Source organism: Numida meleagris, chromosome 2 (assembly GCF_002078875.1).
Source record: "Numida meleagris isolate 19003 breed g44 Domestic line chromosome 2, NumMel1.0, whole genome shotgun sequence".
Lineage (NCBI taxonomy): Eukaryota > Metazoa > Chordata > Aves > Galliformes > Numididae > Numida > Numida meleagris.
Genome location: NC_034410.1, coordinates 86,958,749 through 86,978,630, shown reverse-complemented (window position 1 = coordinate 86,978,630; position 19,882 = coordinate 86,958,749). Strand labels below are relative to the sequence as shown.

At 40.8% G+C, this 19,882-nt stretch overlaps 1 protein-coding gene across 1 annotated transcript in view; it reads right to left on the bottom strand.

Moving 5' to 3' along the window:
- The window catches only part of CTNNAL1 (catenin alpha like 1), a 70,191-nt gene extending 50,315 nt beyond the window's left edge, over nt 1-19,876 (bottom strand). Inside the window, exons 1-2 of the mRNA XM_021389130.1 lie at nt 19,647-19,876; nt 513-702 (exon numbers count right to left, since the gene is read on the bottom strand). Of these exons, the coding sequence (XP_021244805.1) occupies nt 513-702; nt 19,647-19,772 (316 nt within the window). The 5' untranslated portion in view covers nt 19,773-19,876. The remainder of the gene's footprint in view (nt 1-512; nt 703-19,646) is intronic.

The window sequence follows — 19,882 nt, the reverse complement described above, 5'->3', positions numbered from 1 at the left end:
AACAAAAACGGTATCCACCAAAAAGACAAATACAGTTTGATATTTTCATTTTACTGAGGGGAGTCATCAGATGAATGATATGAGTCATCTTACTGAGTGCTGATGAAATATGGGTTGACACTGACCTTCATTCAGACATTCAGATTTAGAATGCAGTGAACTCAAATTACTTTAAATACCCCACTGTTTTAGCTTGAGAGCAATAATCTCTAAACACATTCTCTCAACATTCTGCTCTTTGTTTCTAGTAACGTTATAAAAAAAACAGTAGTCAGGTAATTCCTTCTGGCAAAAGATCAAAGTGACCACACAGTTCCATCGCCTGCTGATAACATGACAGCACTTTAAGCAAGTGACAAAGTCAGGTAACAGATTAGGCCTTGAATGATACAGCAGAAGAGGGTTAAACAATTAAATACACTGAAGTTCTTACATTACTCCAGACAACAAAAATACTGTGCCAAATACAGAACAAGCGCAACAGGTTACAAATTTTGTGAGTAACTACATACCTGCTCTCCTTGCTTCAATGCAAGCAATACTCATTTCTTCTTTCAATTCATGATTTTCGTTGGCTATAGCTTCACCTACTGTAACAAATCTTCCAACTGCCAGGTTAACTGCTTGGCCCACTCGCTGAATTGCCTGCAGAGTCTTGTCAGAACGCTTTGGTTTATCTTTGTGGTTAATAAGAGTAGTTATCTGTGAACAAGTAAGAGTTAACTATTAGAACTCTATACAAGATGACTTTTTAATATCATCGGCAAGTTTTGAGCAGAACTCAGTAACAGTTTTTTAGTATACTAACAAAATATAGCATGGAGCCATGAGGTATCATTTAACTTCTTAGAGAAGGGGGAAAAAAAAAGAGCATAGTTAAGTTTGCTCATCTACTACGATCTCAGCTTGTCCCAGATCTGAAAGAACTGAGGGATTTTTTTTCCTCCTAAACTGCCCTAGGTTCTCCTACCAGTCAAGCCTATTATAGAACAAGAGCATAAAAGCTGCACCTGTAATGCTCACACCACATCCAAGGAAAGAGCAGGAAGCAGTGTAAGAACTGTCCTGCTTCATAATTTGGTCAATGCCCAAGGCCTTCATCTAAGATATCACAGAGTCTTGTTTCTAGAAAAAAGTTTCAGGTGTGAAGATCTTACTGGGGCTGGGTTTGAATGCCAGGAGCTGGCTTACTCCTATTAGCAGTATCAAATGCTTTGCAATGAAAAAATACCAGTATTTCATAAAACACTGCACCACCACCACCTCCTCCTCCCCCCAAAAAAGAAGAAAAAAACTAGAAAATAATAAAAACGTTCCCAATAAACAGTGCTGCTTTATTCAAGAACTGCTGTGAAAATTAAGAATATTTTGTCCTAGAATAAAGCATAATTACAGAAATGCCTCATCTACTCAATACCTTCTTAAATATGCTTTCCTTTGTCCTTCTTGCACCCAAGCCACAAGTTCCAAAGGAATGCCACTTTCTACAGTTCACACAACAAATCTATCCCTCTAAGAGTCTTCCAGTTCACCAACCTCTATCTCCAAAGCCTAAGAGCCCTTAATGATTCTCCAGCAAAATGACAGATTAAGATGAAAACAGAATCCTATCAGAGAGTAAACCAAGCGCATGTATCTCAACACCTTCAGGTTCATTCTAGAGTTGGAGTGGTATTACCAGAATGGATTAATTCACCCCCTCCAATTACCATTACTTCATTGGAAATTCAGACTGATGTCAAATGGACATTAAAAACATACAAAAAACTGCAATATGCATTTTGCAGAATTCTTGCACTGTGAATGCTCTGCGTACAGTAAACTGTCCAATACCCATAGACAATCTACCAATCCCAGCAGGCCAGCTCCTGAATAGCCACAGACAGTATGAGTACAAAGAGCATTAGCCCAAACGCTAAGAAGAAAACTAATTTGATAGAGAGCCACAACTTTGTTTCCTCAACTGATATTTAAGCAAACAGCAACCTAACATTATGTAAACAAAGAACTCAAACACTCATTGAGTTAATGACTTTTCAAAAGCATGTAGAATAACAAATAGAATACAAGTTGGATGCACATCCTGTCTGCAAGTCTGCCTCCCACAGCATTTCATAATAGCAGAAGTTTAAACACGTTCTGTGTAACCCTGAAAAAATGCACACAAAACTAACAGTGGAGAATGAAAGGAATCCCACGGTCTGTTACAAATCTTCAAGGGCATTTTAATCCCATATGTTACTGTAGAGGTATGCAAATGACAAAAATCACTAAGATGTCACTTTAGGTAGCTTTAATAATTTTTAAACATTTTTAGAAACATTTTCACTTGAGACATGGGTGAAGTTCACCTCTTCAGCACTCTCCTCATAAGGGATCATCAGTATTGCATGATTTCAGACAGAGACAGCCCTCTGTTCCCCACTATGTAAGCTGAAGCAAGAAGCAGTAGCTGTGTTGGCAGGTACCACCACCATCATCATCTAGTCTGTAACACCCACTTCAGTAGTTTGTAAACGAAGGTAAAGCTTTGCAGGTCTTTCCTGGAATAGCTAACTAACTCCCATATGGGTAATATAATTTAATTTCTTTGGGACTAGCAATATTATGGACACTTGAGTAACTATGGTAATGTAAGAATGGAAGGAAGCTCACTGACCAATAGAAGTTGGTCAAGAAGTCTGATACATACAACAACCCCAGGTGGCACTACAGGCTTGGAGCAGAATGGCTGGAAGACTGCGTGGAGAAAATGGTCCTGGGGGTATTAGTTGATGCCCAACTGAACACAACCCAGCAGTGTGCCCAGGTGGCCAAGAAGGCCAATGGCATCCTGGCTTGTATCAGAAATAGTGTTGCCAGCAGGAGCAGAGAAGTGATCATCCACTCCTCTGTACTCGGCCCTGGTGAGGCTGCACCATGAGTACTGCATTCAGTTTTGGGCCCCTCAATACAAGAAAGGCATTGAGGCCCTGGAGCGTGTTCAGAGAAGGGCAACGAAGCTGTGAGGGGTCTGGAGCACAAGTCTTATAGGGAGCGGCTGAGGGAACTGGCATTGTTCAGTCTGGAGAAGAGGAGGCTCAGGGGAGACCTTATCACTCTCTACAATGACCTGAAAGGAGGTTGTGGCAAGGTGGGGGTCAGCCTATTCTTCCACATAACTAGCAATAGGACTAGAGGGAATGGCCTCAAATTGCACCAGGGGAGGTTCAGATTGGATATTTGGAAAAAATTCTTGTCTGAAAGAGTGGTCAGGCGCTGGAATGGTGGCCCAGGAACGCGGTGGAGTCACCGACCCTAGAGGTATTCAAGAAACATTTAGATGTTGTACTCAGGGACATGGTTTAGTGGGAAATATTGGAGATAGGTGGACAGTTGGACTGGATGATCTTGAAGGTCTTTTCCAACCTTGGTGATTCTATGACTCTATATCAAGATATAAACAGCTTCATACCTATTAAAGTGCTATCAACACTACAATGTTAGATATGGCAAATGCAGCATGTACTGATACAGTAAATTTTGCATAGGAAAATAAGTATATATATAACGCACACATATATATGTAAAGTAAAGTGGCAGACAGCTCCGAAACAGGAGCAGGCAATTCTTGCTGAAAGAAATAGGTAGAGAAAGGTATGCAATATGTATCAGCTACAGGAATGAGGGCCGTCTTTGGTTCTAGAAACATGAGTAAGACATATGCTAAATGCAAAACGTTTAATGATGTCAAAAGAGCAAGAAAAGTTCTTCACATACAGATGTGCCACTCAATCTTCCACCTGTGAAAAGCACTGCTTGGCAAGCAAGAAGAATGTATAATTCTGCGAAATATCTCTTCCCTTTGCAAAGGACTAAACATGACAGGATATACTTAGATATATCCTCTATTTAAAACAAATTTATGAAAAAGCAGAGGCACAAGCTATTGGAGGAAATTAATTTTAATGCTGTATTTCAAACGAATAGCCACTGCAGTTTCAGACTTTTTCAATGAAAACTTAATCAAACTTATAATTTAAAATCGAGTAATAGTGTTTTAGTATGTTTCAGAATACAAAAACTTGCTCCTTCCTCTACACCACTGCAACCTGCGGCCCAGCCTATGGCAATCAGACCAGAACTATTAATGCCATTTTTAAGTAGGAAACCCCTGTAACTCCAAGAGTGTTATCTAAGCTCTGCTTTAAACTTAAGATCTCCCATATATTTAGTTCTCTGTATACTGTATCACCCAGTCACTACCACTTGCGGTGTCTGGGCAGGAGTTAACAACTGCAGAGATTACCTGTAAGCCGCTTTGAACAAGAGAAATACGTTACATACTGTTTACTTAAGAATTTACCCGCCAGGTGCTAGAAAGGAAACAGACCTTTTGGTGATGCTTACATTCTGTTGAATAAGAACTCATATTTTTACGAGGAATGCTTGTGAGAGATTGAGATAAGCAGTTTAGAGATTGCTTCATCTCAAGAAATTGTCAGTTACAACCATTAGTCTCTTGTGGAAAACAGCCTGTGGAAAACAGTCTTTTCCCTACAACATTACTGAAACATACATATATAGCCATAACAGACCAAGATGTACTTGATATTCAAGGAAACAAGTTCAACTGTGGCAGTTTTCAAGCAGCTGTTTTCAAAGCTTTTGGAAAGCTTTCAGATACTGACATTTAAGTTGTTATATGCTTCATGCACAGGAAGCATCATGACAACACGCTTCGCTAAAAATATCATAATGTCTATTTATTATCAGCGTAATTAAGTCTTGCATGACAGAATGAAGTGATACTTAAGAGACTGGGTTTCAGGAAGCGGTTACAGACTACTATATATAAAACTAACAGAAATTAGCTATTTCACAGCCATTTCCACAAACACAGAAGTTAAACTGGGAAATTATGTTGGAAGGCACCTTACACACTTCCTCACCCATGCTGTATGCAGGATGATTTAGACTCGTGTGTAATATTTGTTACTGCCTCACCTAATCAGTTTTCCTGCTAGAGCAAATACTTAAGGTATTTTCTCTGTGAAGTGAGGATTAGCTATAGTCTTGTAGCAACCTTAGATTAACAGCTCTTCTTATATTTTGTGTATTTTCACCTTTTTATCTTCCATTAATATCATATAGGTAGAAAATATCTTTTTGAAATAAATGTAATAACAGCAATGGAAAGCCTTTGCTAAGAAAATGAAGTAGCACTACATGCTAGGCAAGAAGATATAAACACAACAGAAGCATGCTGCAAAGTAAATTTAGTTGCAGTTGACAGGATGTGTAAAATCCTTGGTCACAACAGTCTCCACACAGCTCAAACTTTCATTAACTCAAATTGAGTTGGGGGCTAGGGGAGCAGGGAATGACTGTTAATATTACTTTTGGGCACTGTATCTCATTAGGTTTTGTGTAACTCCTCAAGGACAAACAGATAGGTCTTCTGGCTCATACAGCCAGACGGCAGCAGACATTGCTCTAATATCTACATCTGCTACAGAATACAACCACACTTGCGAGAGCACAGGACATACAGTCCTATAAGGCCTACAAACAGAACTGTCAGGAAGGCTTCTCATCACAGAAGACAAGCCCCAGGGAACTCAAGGGGTAGATGAGGAAGGACTACCTGCTTACCTGTCCTAGAAATCAAGTCTGTCAAAATCAGATGTTTGTCTAGGCATGAGTGAAAGTCTTACTATTTTCTAAGATTTTGAGCACTCATCTACAAAATATCCACATATATATACACACATCTGGCTTTTTTTTTTTTTTAAAGAATTTGAAGGCCTTATCTTCCTACTCAGGTTTTAACTGTATGAATTCAACATTCAAAGTTTTCAAAGGCCAGAAAAGAGTCACGGAAATGAAATTTTGTATGCTATTCAAGAGCATCCAAAGGAGGGTGAAGGGTCTTGAGGGCAAGATGTATGAGGAGTGGCTGAGGTCCCCGGGTTGGCTCAGCCCAGAACAGAGGAGCTGAGGGGAGGCCTCATGGCGGCTGCAGCTCCTCACAGGAAGCAGAGGGGCAGCGCTGAGCTCTGCTCTCTGGATACAGCGACAGGGCCCGAGGGAAAGGCATGGAGCTGTGTCAGGAGAGAGGCATCTGGGGGCTGAGAAAAGGTTCTCTACCAGAGGGCAGTGGGCACGGTCCCAAGTGCCGGAGTTCAAGGAGTGTTTGGATACTGCTCTCTGACATGTGGCCTGAGTTTTGGGTGGTCTTGTGTGGAGCCAGGAGCTGGATCCCCAAGAATCCTTATAGGTCCCTTCCACATCAGGATATTCTATGATTCTATGAAATGCAACTGCATTAACTACTAATGGACTAATTAAATGCAGAAAGCCATATTCTGTTTAGAATGAAAATAGTATTTGAGACATCTGCCTCTGCTTTATGAGCAACTGAAAGAGAACATTTTCTTCTACATATTATTCATATGGGTGAAAGGGCAACCAACCTTCTCTTGCAGAAGTCCCACAGACCTCAACAGATCATACAGGGCCTCAAGTCACCACTTCTGTTAAAGGACAGCTTCCAAGAAGAGATACAATACTGTTACCATATATTTATGTGTTTTCCTCATGCTACCTACAAACAGAATGCAAAAGGCGTGCAAAAGGCGTACAGAAAGGCTGGATGACCAATACTGAAGAGTTCCTTTACACTTAGAATCACAGAAACATTCGAGTTGGAAGGGACCCTTAAAGGCCACCTAGACCAACTCCCCTGCAATGAACAGGGACACCTACAGCTAAATCAGGGTACTCAGAGCCTTGTCTCAGCCTGACCTTGAGTGTCTACAAGGACAGAGCCATCCACTACCTCTCTGAGCGAACTGTTCTACTGCCTCAACCACTCTTATTGTTTAAAAAAAAAAAAAAACTTTCTTATATCCAATCTAAATCTCCCCTGTTCTAGTTTGAAACCATTTCCCCTTGTCCCACCACAAGAGACTCCGGTAAGGAGTTTGTCTTTTTCTTTCTTATAGCCCCACTTTAGTTACTGACAGGCTGCTCTCAGGTCTCCCCAGAGTCTCTTCTCCAGGCTGAACAACCCCAGCTCTCTCAGCCTGTCCTCATAGGGGAGGTATTCCATCCCTCAGATCATTTCTGTGGCCCTCCTCTGGACGTGCTTCAACAGGTTCATGTCTCTCCTGTACTGAGGATTCCACATCTGGATGCAGTACTTGTAGCATTGAGATTGTTGTACCGCCTTTACATGAGGGCTTTCCAAAAGCATCTCATTGCTTTTGTATGCAACTTTAGAGTCATAGAATCATAGAATTAGCTAGGTTGGAAAGGACCTACAAGATCATCCAGTCCAACCATCCACCTACCACCAATAACCCCACTAAACCATGTCTCTCAACGCTATGTCTAAATGTTTCTTGAACACCTCCAGGGACGGTGACTCAACCACCTCCCTGGGCAGCCCATTCCAGCACCTGACCACTCTTTCAGAAAAGCAGAATTTCCTAATGTCCAGCCTAAATCTCCCCTGGAGCAACTTGAGGCCATTCCCCCTGGTCCTGTCACTAGTTACAAGAGAGAAGAGGCCGACCCCCAGCTCACTACAACCTCCCTTCAGGTAGTTATAGAGAGCAATAAGGTCTTCCCTGAGCCTCCTCTCCTCCAGACTGAACAATCCCAATTTTCACAAAAGCCTTCAGGAAAGCTAATGAAATAAACCACTTTGACAACCTGTAAGCTAATTCATTTATCTGCAGGCAAATGCTTGGAGGAACATCTGGCAATCTTTCACATGGAGTGTCTGACAAACTGATAAGCCACGTCTGGACAGGAAGAAAGGAAACTGGACAGAAAAAACCAGGGTGGGCAGTGACAAGCAGAAGCTGACAAGCAGCACAAGAAGACCCCTATCAAATCAGATTGCTGGCCTATCTAAACTAGTGTCTCCAACAGGGGCTAAACATGGGTACCTAGGAGAAATCTACAAAACCAACCCAAACAGAAGAATAAAACAAGGAAATGAGATATCAGTAGCTATGCTACACTTGTATCAAGGGTTTTGGCTAACTGCAAATTGTACTTTGCATTTTAAAAGAACAGATTTAAATTTGTACTTCTCGTGCACAACAGCTTCAACACGTAGACAATACTACTTCAACAGGGGTCAGAATAGCACGCTACACTCACACCTCTTTCAGATCCAGGCTTCAAAAACTACCTCAGATCTCTCTTTGCAAACTTTGCCTGGAAAGACAAGAGTACAAAGCTCCAAATTTGAATACACACCTCAGATAATTAGCATCATTACTATACACTTGTTACACATTCTTGGAATTGTTTAGAGAACAAAAGGATTGAATTCACAGCAAGACTGTACTATAGCAGGGAATGTCCTTTCTTTGTGCTGAATGCATTTCCAGAAAATCAAGGGTCCTTTAAACTTCAAGATTCAAATCCAACACCATCAAAATGATTACCCAAAAAGTAAAGATATAGATGAACTTGTTCAGTTGTGATGTAGTACTTCTATGACACCAGTTTATTTCCTCTAGACTGTTTTTGGGGCATTGGAGATTTCCCCACTCCGAACAAATGAAAACTCTGGATTGTTTTTTTCCTGTGTGATTAAAATTATTTCCAACTTTTAACATTTTTTTTTGAAGTTGATAAAAGGAACTTTGGAGAAACAGAAGCAAACAACACAGCTGACATTAGTTTTTTCACCTATAGACTCTTACGCATTATGTGGAATTTATAAATATCTTAATAATGTTACTAAAATAACGTCGCTGTAAAGGAGAAATCCACTTGCTTTGTAAAATTCACTTTTCACAAACTCCTTTAAAATCATTGATTCACAGATAACTCAGCAGGAAATTCACACGCGCTCCTGCCATGCCCCTTTCTTTCCCCCCCACCCCACACAAAGCAGAGGAGGAAAAGGATCCCTGAAGAATGCTCAGTGATGCTTGACCACTGATCTAACAGCACTAATTTTTCACTCTTTTTGTTACATGCCTTACAAGTCAGATAAGTGACTTATCTTCCTGCCCAATAGAAGGTTTCTATAAAAAACAGTGACAATGAGGAAGATATTTATTTTTAAACAATTCAAGTTTCAATTCCACTCTCTTTTTGAAAAGATGTGTGGAAGTTTAGATTGAAATTTGCAATTTTGAGCAACATGACACTTAAGTTGGGAAAAATAATTTGTTTTAATTCAACGTCTATTTTCAGTTTTTCTGATTAAATATGTGAATCAAGTGTCCTGAACATCATGGAATATGTGTTTATTTATCCTAATATGTATATATAAAAAAATGGCCTTTAATGCCCTTTTCCTTGTGAACTTTCATTCTAACAACCACCACATAGAAATTTTGCTGAAATGCACAACTTCCTCACTAGAAAAGTGAACTTGACCTAATTAATTCAATAATTGGTCTTAGTGGTATAGAAGCCAACAAAAGTGTATTTTCCTCTCCTCCTGTTGCTCTCCAGTTCAGTACTTTCTAACCCATTCATAAACCCTTTCATAAACAAAGCTACTACCTTTTTTTCATTCCATACCTTGAAATTCTGGGCATGAGCAAGTCTAACAAAACAAGAACAACTCAGATGGAAGCTCATTGTTTAAAGTGTACTTTCAGATGTGGTCAAAACAGATGCAGACATATTCAGCACCAGAGAGATGCAAGTCTCAGAAATAACTTAATTTACAAACATGATCAGATAAACCTAAAACCAGAGACTGAATGCCAAACAATTATTGTGGCTTTCTTGTCTAACTTGCCTCTGTTAACTCACCTAAACCTCTGCTGCTTGTGCAAGGAATGCCTGAGACACCTCTGATCTTCTCATTCAGAAAAAGTCACTGTTGGGCAACTAAAAAATTCAGATAGTGTAACATAGGATGTAACACAAATACCACACTGATACTGCCTGCAGTTGAAAACTCTTTCAAGTCAGGACTGGCTCCTGCAGATGTCAAAAAAGTTGCCTGTTAGCCTCCTATGCAGCTTCACTGGTATGAATACCAGTCACACAATGCCTTGTACTGCATGTTGCAGACAGGATAGTTCTTCAAGTCTTTTTTAGAGAAAGCTTCCTTTGCAGTTCTTTGGCATACCACTTCAGTTCAGAGCAACATCTGGTATTGCTTCTTGAAAAGCACATGCTTGTCTAGGGATTAACAGAGAAGTACAATGTGCTCTGGAAAAGGCTTTGCATGTAACTATTATTCACTTTGAGAAGCGTAAACAACAACAGCAACACATTGCATTATATGCAACTCCTGCATATAATTTAGGAACCATTATCTGAAGAGCTCACAAAATTTGTTTAATTATGTTTAAATATTATGTTTAAATTATGTTTAAATATTCTTAAATTTCACAACTGAAGGAATTTCAAAATATAATAAACTCTGATAATGAAAAGGCACATTCCTTACACTAGTTTAACTCCCACATTTTAAGTACTTGTTACTTTGGACAGTATTTCCTTTCCAAATGACTTTGATCCCTGTGAATAAAAAAAGACATTTACAACACTGAGTTACCAGAACCGATTTTTAGCTTCATTCTTATTTGAAAATACGTAATGTGTGGTTATAAGTGGTTACATTCATTCTGCTTAATGTAAAAAGTCCATACAAAAGTGTTGCTTGATGCCAAAATCAACCATGTTATATTTTTCCACATACCTCTGAAAGAATCTTAGCATTTGCTCATATGTTTTTTGCAACTTGTATTTAGGAGTCATCCTATCATTTGATTATTCATGTAATGTATAAAAAGAAGAAATCATCCCGTTCACTATTCAAAGTATATTATCAATTAAAAGTTAGGACAAGATTCTGCGTTACTGCTCCGTTACCCCACGAGCTTTAAACAAAGCAGTACAACTCAATGAGTAGAAATGATGAGGCTTTACCTAGTAAGGGTTATGCTTTGCAATGCAGAAAGCAATGGTCTCATATTACCATAAAGCAATTTTATTAATCTATAATCAGAATTGCTTGCAATCATTCATTCCCAATTCATCCATTGGGGATTTCGGTATCTAATCTGTCTAAAACCATCTGTTAACAATGCTGAATAGCAAGAAAGCTGCTCTCATTCTTTGTGTGCAGGGCCACTGTGAGGCAGTTTTGATGTAATACTCACTCTGCTGGAGAACTACAAAAATTTGCTTAATCTATAGGAAAGACGTTAATCAGATCTCACAAGTGTATAAGATAAGCTTCCTTTGAAAAAGAGCAGTTGATTTTCAGTTATGTCACTATGAAGTATCTTACTTCACCTACTTGAAATGTTACACTAAGTCATTTATGTTATCAAAGCTGAATATCACACTGGAGGTGCTTAGCTTAATTCAAAGCCAATTTCACCAGTTAAAGTTTCATGTGGTAAATGTTCCAATGCAATTTTCCTTGTAAAGCAGAATATCATTAGTGATACTAATATCATTAAAAATGAACATAATATTAAAAGAACATTCACCAACTTAAAATATCCTAAGGTATTCCCATGCTCTCCAATTTACCTTAAAAACCACAACTGTAAGTAACTATCTCCCTTTCACCAATTCCTAACAACTCAGCCTCAACGACTAAACAGCTGCCAATTAATAACAAGCCTCAGTGAAGAGAAATCTGCAATAACATCAGCCCAGAGATGCAACTGAGGCTGTGGTGTAACAGAAGTAATCACAGGATCTACAGTCAGATGATAAACTCGTATGGTTAACTTTCCTGCATAAATCAAAGAGAAAAAAGCAGGCTCTTTGAGCAGCATAGAGTACTTAGGGTAGACTGAGTAATAGCTGAATTGCTGCAAGCTTTATTTTCCAGAAAAAAAAAAATATATATATGTTTGTATAGAATAAAAGATTCATAATACAAAACACAAAGTCATAAATTAATCCAAAATACCCATGGAACCAAAGTGAGGAGAAGAGACAATGAGTTAGTCACTAATTGAAAATAATGAGGTACGACTCTTGTAAACAAGCAGCATACCACATGCTTCCAGAGTCAACAGCAGTCAACATATATGATAGCATACGCTGCACACTTTCTCTGCAGTCTTAAATTCTGTTTAGTTTAGCAGGAAGTTTCCTTCACTCAGTACAAGTTACAACACAAGCCTCTACACAGTAATTCGTAATTTTATTACTTAACAATAGTGCCAAGTCTACAGTGACTACCAAATTAATTCGCACAGAAGAAAATCCTGGAGCTGCTCAAACCTTGTGAGCTGGCAGAATTCTTAAAGAACAGGAAGAGAAACATTTGTACCCAAGAAGCATTTTAAAAGGGAAGCACTCATTAGATTTTTTTTTTCCCTCAAGTGCACTGAAGAAAGTAGTAAGTTTAAGACAAATATGGACTCACGCTACTTTTTCCGTCCTTCAAGAAGAGCCATAAGGGACAACTCCCAGTGTTTGGCACTGTATCGGAGCTAGAACAGCCAACAACATAAGAAAATGTTATAGCCTTGCAGAAGGAAAAGAGAAAGGCCTAGAAGTACCCCAAACATGCAGCAAAACAAGACAGGCAGGGGACTTCATGGAACAAGTCTCTCAGTGCATCTGCTGCATGAGAAATGCAAGTAAGCTGAAATGGAGAAGAGCTCAGACTTTGTTCACATTCAGGAAGTGAAAAAAATAAACATTCATCAATTTTAGGAAAGTTGTCCAAAGAATGTAAGAGACACTCTCCTACCTAGTCTCTAAAGCACGGGTGTACAATGTTTGGCTTGCCTGTGACACACTGAGTGAAGAGGAATTGTCTTGGGCCACGTATAAAATAGTTAATGTATCTAAGTAACAAAACTTAGTTATTTTAATATATCATTTTATTAAAAAAACAACCCAAACAAAACTGGGGGGTTGGACATGTATGCTCTAAAGGAAGAAGAGACAATATATTTGATATGCAAAAAGCTCAGAAGTATGTCTGTAAATGAACCTGTAGTCCAGTAAAATACTACAACTCCAGACTTTTGAACATTAGGTTACATACAAGACTAACGCATGATGCAGAGGAGAAGCAGGAAGTTTTTTTTCCAGTTTTTGCAAACTAGTGATAAAAAGTTACATTCTAAGAGTCCTCTTAAGATATAACTCTGTTTTGCAGTCATTAGTAAAAACCCATTAAGACAAATCCATGACTGAATAATCCCCAAGACTACTAGATGGGCTTAGAAGAAACAAACATTTGTTAAAATGTGTCACATGCGTGTTACCTCTCACATAAGTAACAATGGAATCACTCACATAAGTTTTGGCCAGTGCTGGCACCATACATTCGTGCATCCCCACAAAGAAGACTTAAGAAGCTCCTTTGCTACATCCAAATAAAATATTCTTCAGTAAGGCCATGGACAAAGGTCCATATCCACATACACACTGCAGGACTGAATGTGAGCTGCCGTCCCAAGTTCTGCCACTACTGGGTACCACATGAGCAACCCAGCTGTTGCCAGGCACCTGAGGTCTTCTAAGCCAACAGAACACAAAACAGCTTTCCCAAACACAATATTAGTCTACAGACAACACTCAACATCATGCAAAAGTAGCACACTGAACTATGTGGCTACAGTTCTACACAGTTCTATAAAACCTGTCTCTTCGATTGAATACGCTTGTTCAGTTCCATACAGAATAACACCAGTTTCACTAAACAAAGTAACTTACCAGCTCTTGTGGTTGGTTTCTTCAGGAGCAAAAGCCTGATACAATCAGTTACTCCCGTAACACAGCTTTGCCCCAACACTTCCATAGAAAATATGAATAGAGCTGGATTCGAAACTATGTTCAGCTACAAAATCAAGTCCCTACCCCAGAACATATCTTTGTGAACTACTCAGAGAATCTGTGTAGAATCAAAGTGACAGCAGAAGAGGCTATGAAAGTATTAGGTACAATGAACTAGAACAACGTTATACACCACCCACTAATATTTAAAGGAACACAAAGATGCAACACATGATATCAGCTTTCTCGTGCAACCTCCTACTTAAAACTAGATTGACAGTTGAGACACAGAGGTTGCCTGACACATGTATATGGCAAATCAATACAACAGATGAAGCAAACAGAAGTTGTGGACACTCAAATAAATATGACATACTGGAAAAGACTCAGTGGTGTTTGTGAAGGGAAATCTTGCCTCATAATACAACCTGAGCTCACCTCTCTATCATGGATTATACAGCTAAGGATAGGCTCTGCTGAAAGAGAACTAGGAATCAAAGTCCCTTCCAAGGGTTTCAATGAATGAGGAGAAATATGAAGTAAGAAGACAGAAAGTAAATGATTGCTTATTGTAACAGAGGGAGATGACCAACGGGAGTTTTGCAGAAACCCATACTGGGACATGGATTATTCTACATGATCATGAAGAGGGAGGGGTGATAAGCTTGTAATAAAATGATGAAAGTTTGCTGGTGATCCCAAGTTATTCAAGGCAATAAAGATAAGATCCAACTACAGAACTGCAGATACATCTTGCAAAATCAACCAAACAAAAAAAAATGTCAGATGAAAAATCACTAGAGATTAAAGTGATACAGATGTGAAAGTACAGTCCTAGCTTCCTGTGTGCAGTGATAGCTGACCATTACTCCTCAGCAGCACGATGTTTTTTTTCAGCACAATATCTGGCTGCAGTGAAAAAATATCCAATTTGCATAAGATGAAAGAGACTACCAGTGACATCTAGTCCAGCTCCACACTCAAGTAAGGTCCAATTACTGCATGTTGCTCAGGATCTTGCCCAGTGAGTTCCTCATGCCTCCAGGAATGCAGGCTTTCTGCACACCTCTTCCAGTGTTTGAGTACTGTGACAGTAAAAGAGGGCCTTTCCCCAAATCTCAGGTTTCCCATATTCCAGCTTCAGTCATTTCCTTCTTGCCTATCACAATACATTCCTAGGAAGAATCTACCTTCACCATACCTGCCTGACACACATAGTTGGAGACAACAGTGAGCTCTGTCATTAGCCTTCTCTGCTCAATGGAAAGCAAACATACTTCCTGTAACCTCTTCTACATCATACGCTCTCCTAATGTCCATGTTTCTCTTTTACCTGAGAGAACAAAAGTGGCATGGCACTCAGATGCTGACCCACAAGTGCCAAACAGAAGGGATGAGTCACTTCTACAGCCTGCTGGTTACACTCTTGCTGATAACCTCACATGCACTTGGCCTTCTTTACTGACTCCTGCTCAACTTATCATACTCCAGGACAACCTGGGTTCTTTCCTGATAGTAAAATCAACTTTTGACCTTTTCTATAATCCACTTTTTCAGTATTTATTTCACCAAATTGGTTGCAAGGGTACTGGGGCTAAAAGGAACCATTAACATTAGATCTACACTCAGCAGCTGTTCTTACGAGTTACTAGGAAAGAAACAGAAATGACTATGCTTTAGTTTACTGTCTTCATCCACATCTTAATACTGTATGAGTTCTGGTTCGTGCCCTCCACTTTGATCCCAGAATACAATCAAAACCAACTAAAGATACAGCAGAAACTTCAAAAAAGGCCAAAGAAGGATGATTGTACAGAATATCTCTAAATACTTTTGGTATAGCCTTAAAAAAACACGTGAGTAGAAAGTAGAATATGAAATGAAATTCATGAAAACTTTAAATCTCTGAAGAAAACTGATAGAAACCAAGTGAGCAATGTCTCTTCAAATGAAGAGCTGAGAAGCAAGTAAATATGGGTGGTAGGAGCAAGATTCAAAAGCACTAGGAAAGTGGCTCTTCTTACAACAGATATTTGACAGCCCTAAGCCCCTTTCCCCAGGTCGCTGTATATATTAGAAGTTTATGTGAGCCCAAGAAAAGACTGGGCAAGGCCACAAAAGAGAAATCTAATGAAGATCCTAAAAGATGTAGAAAACATGCACAGTTCAAAAAATCCTTAGTAGCTGGAAGAACACCAGAAGAAATAATCCTATTTGCTTGCCCTAAATTCAAACTCCTCTCTGCATCTGGCAGAAACAACAAAACAGAGAAAAGATCACTGATTATACATTGACCTGTAGCATAATCCAGTATGGCAATTCAAAAGTCATACTTCCAATCTGAAAATCGCATGAGCTTTTCGCATAAATGGGAGAAGCTCAGCTATTGGTTTTTCTTTGGGCTCCAATGCATAATCTCAGAAACTTCTGGAAAAACAGAAGAGCTGTTTTCTGGATGCTGGCAGAACACGATGTACATAACTATGTAATATTTACTGAAATGGGAATAATTTCAGCTAGCTTCAGAGGAATCAAGGAAACAATACCATAGTAAAGAACACGCTTTTTTTTTTTCCTTCTCAAGGCACATATCACTGGCTGTTTATTCAGAATTTGAAACTGACAAGAACAAATCCAGAAACATTTGCATCCTCAACTTTTTTTTTTTTTTTTTTAATTATTTAAACTTTGACTCTATTGGCCAAACAAATCCTCAAACCTCTGGCAGTACCTCCTGCAACAAGGAAATTGGAAAATAATGTTCAGTAACTTGTGGACACAACCATTTTCCAAAGTGCCTGTGACAAAATGGACTGTCTGAAGGTGAGGAGTTAGCTGTTGTCCCATAAGTCTGTACACAGGCAGGTAGGTTCCGTACAACTACAAGAAGTGACTTTCTTCTTTCAGAAAGCAGACAGAGCTCAGAGTTCTATCTCTAAACTTTTTCAAGTGCCTTACTCTGAAGGTTCACAAAAAAAAAGCTACAGTTTCTCAGAATGCTTCCCTGGAACAGACCTGCCGAGACAGACAGCTGAGAAGATGCCCGTTTACTGCTAGACTAGCAAGCAGGTACATACATAACGGCAGCTGAGGAAGTCACTGGTGGAGCCACATCCTGAAAAGTGCTTTTTCCCAGTCTTTGCCTTTCCCCGACTATTTTAAATGACTTGTTATTAAATGAGTCAGCACTGACCGCTTTAAACACCCTTCCTGACTTACGTTGCCAAAAACTTTCCATAGAAAAATAAAAACCAACTTAATTAGTCTGGAAATTGCAGCAGCAGTGAAGGAGATGCCTAGATTTTAGAACACTGTGCCACTTTCATATGAAACACAGAACTAAAGGCACCCTACGGGGTCTGACCCGTAAAGCCATATTTTCTGAACTGCAAGCCAAATGCTTTGCACAATACTGCAGAATAATTCTCTCCACAGTACAGATATCTGGATAGCTAAAAAGAAGGGTCAGCAAACATACTTAATAAAGTGGCTCAAGTCTACAATCTTCTTTTGACAGTTGTGGAGCTATTAGAAAAGGCAAGCGTGAGGCATGAATTAAAATAAAAATCAATACAGGGAGTATGGTGGGGTTTTTTTTGCTTAATAAAAGATTTAGTTAACCAAAACAGGTTGAAAGTGAATTTGTCAGGGCAGCATAGGGTTTCCTCTTTCCTCAGAAGCAGCAGTGAAAAGTAGTAACAACGCTGACTTTTTTTTTTAGTAGCATGCAAGTATCACATAGCACTTCCCAGCTTTTAACAAAACCGTCATCTATGAAGTTTACTTCACAGCATGAATAAAAATTCCCTTTGCAAGGGTATTTTGTACGAGCACAAAGCCGAAGTCCTGCACTTGCTGGAGATATGTAGCTTATACAGAATATAAGAAACAACTTATGTGAGAGGAAGCGCTATTTCCACATAAATCCTCAAAGAACGAAAGACAGTGAGATGTCTACTTAGAAATCTCCATGAAACAAGAACAGAAAGAACGGAAACCTGTACAGTAAGTAGGGCATTCTATCAGGCCAGTTTAGGGAACTACTACTGATACCATCAGTAACTTCAGCCTGAATCTGAATGGAGCTCAGCACTCATGCTCCAAGGGAGCAAGCCTGTTCCAAGTTAGGAGCACCTAAACAGGAGAACAGTAAGCTCCGAGTATTTAGAAATGCTCAGACAACTTACATAGTGTTAGTGAAAGATGCTTAACACTTCTGGAAGAGATGATCACAGGTTTTGAGGTTGTTAACAAAGCCACACTCTGCCTCTATGAGGGCTGCTCTGAAACTAATGCCTCCTGCTTTACTTTGTTGGCTCACACATTAGAGGCAAATGGTGGTAGTACGGCTGTAGAGGTTGAACCTTCCCACCAACACTCCATTATATTTTGTTGCCACATGACAAATGGCAGCAGTGGGGCAGTCTGACACAAAGGTATGTGACACGAAAGTGTGCATGAACAAAAGGTGTCTTTGAATTCCTCCACGTGGAAAAAAATGGCACCCCTTGACGTTCATCAGCACTTGCTGAACGTTTATGGAGACCAAACAGTGGATGTGAGCACAGTGAGGAGGTAGGTGGTACAATTCAGCAGTGGCAACAGTGGGGTCACCTCTGCTGGTGCAGATATTTAATGAGCATGGCATGCAGACTCTTGTTCATTGCGGGTAAAAATGCATAATTAAGGGTGGTGACTGTGTTGAAAAACAGTGCTTCGTAGTGGAGGATTTCCTCTATCAAAGTGTTACTGTGCTCTTTGTATCTGTTGTAATTTCCACGGAAATAAACAGGAGGCATTATTTTTGGAGCAGCCTACGCACATATGCAAAGGAGCAAGACTGCCTCGCCTAGGGAGTATTCCAGAATAAGAACGTGCACCTTATCACAGAAACCTGTTAAAAGGGGGAATTTAACATAAGGAGTTAAGCCCAGCCTTGGCAACTGGAGAGGCTTTTGTTTGCCCTTAAGCTTCCTAAAAAGGGTCTCCATGTTTTACCTCTCTCCATTGCTTCAGGAGTAGAAAGTTCACTGAACTTTAATGAGGCTCCACCAGGGAACAAGGGGCCGAATCCCTGAGGTGGGTTTCTCTGAAATGACTGGGATTTCTTCTGAGAATAAGAAACTACCCTAAGTACAGAACCACGGTTGCAACCCTCTCCGGCGAGCTGCCGCTGCAAAACGAGGCTGACTACAGCGGCTTTCCAAAGGACTACCATGGTACGAAGGCAATTTCGCATCACTACGACTAATGGGGTTTTTGTATTGCTGTTATATGCCGCGAAAAGGTTCTGCACAGACGCGTAGATCCGTTTTAACTAACTTTTATAGTCAATGTTCAAAGTACAAAAATGCTGTAGAGCAAACATTCACTATTTCTTCAAGCAAGAACAGCTTTATTGGGCATTTCAAACTCCAATTTTGCAACTGTGCACCAAATTAACAAAACCGACCGAAGCGGTTAGCATACAACCGCTCCGCAGAGAGCTCAAAGCCCAGGTAACTGCTTTAAGCCCAGACAGGACCGTGCGGGACACGTTCGGAGGTCACAGTTGACGCGTTATTTAACTTCTTAACATTCAAGCGCTGCCCCGGGTGCGATGAGAGGGCAGATCGATGCCGCCACGCGCAGCCAGCTCCCGAAAGCCGCCCACCCCAAACACCCGGAGCGGACCGGGAACGCCGGGCGGGACGCCCGAGCGCGGCAGGCAGCCCGGTCGGCGGGGGAACCCCGCAGCCGCCCCTCAGCCCTCCGCGAGGCGGGGGGAGCCGAGCCCCGGCGTTACGCAACGGCCCCGCGACCTTGCGGGGAGCCGGGCTGCGGGAGGGGAGCATCCCTCGGGCGGCCCCCGCGGCGGGACGGAGCCGCGCAGCCCGCGCGGGGCCGGGCAGCGGGAGGGCGGGAAGGCGCATTTCTACCTGCGACACCAGCGGCACCAGCGTCTGCTCCACCGAGCGCGTGCGGATCTCCAGCCCCGCGTCCGCCCCCAGCCCCGACGAGGACGACGAGGAGACGCCGCTGCTGCTGCACGGGGACGTGGCCATGGCGGGGGCCTCCGGCTCCCTACTATCTCCCCACGCTCCCTCTCAGCCAAACTCCGCTCCCGCCGCCCTCGCGCCCGTTCTCGGCGGCCCCCGAACGCCGCCGCCCCGCC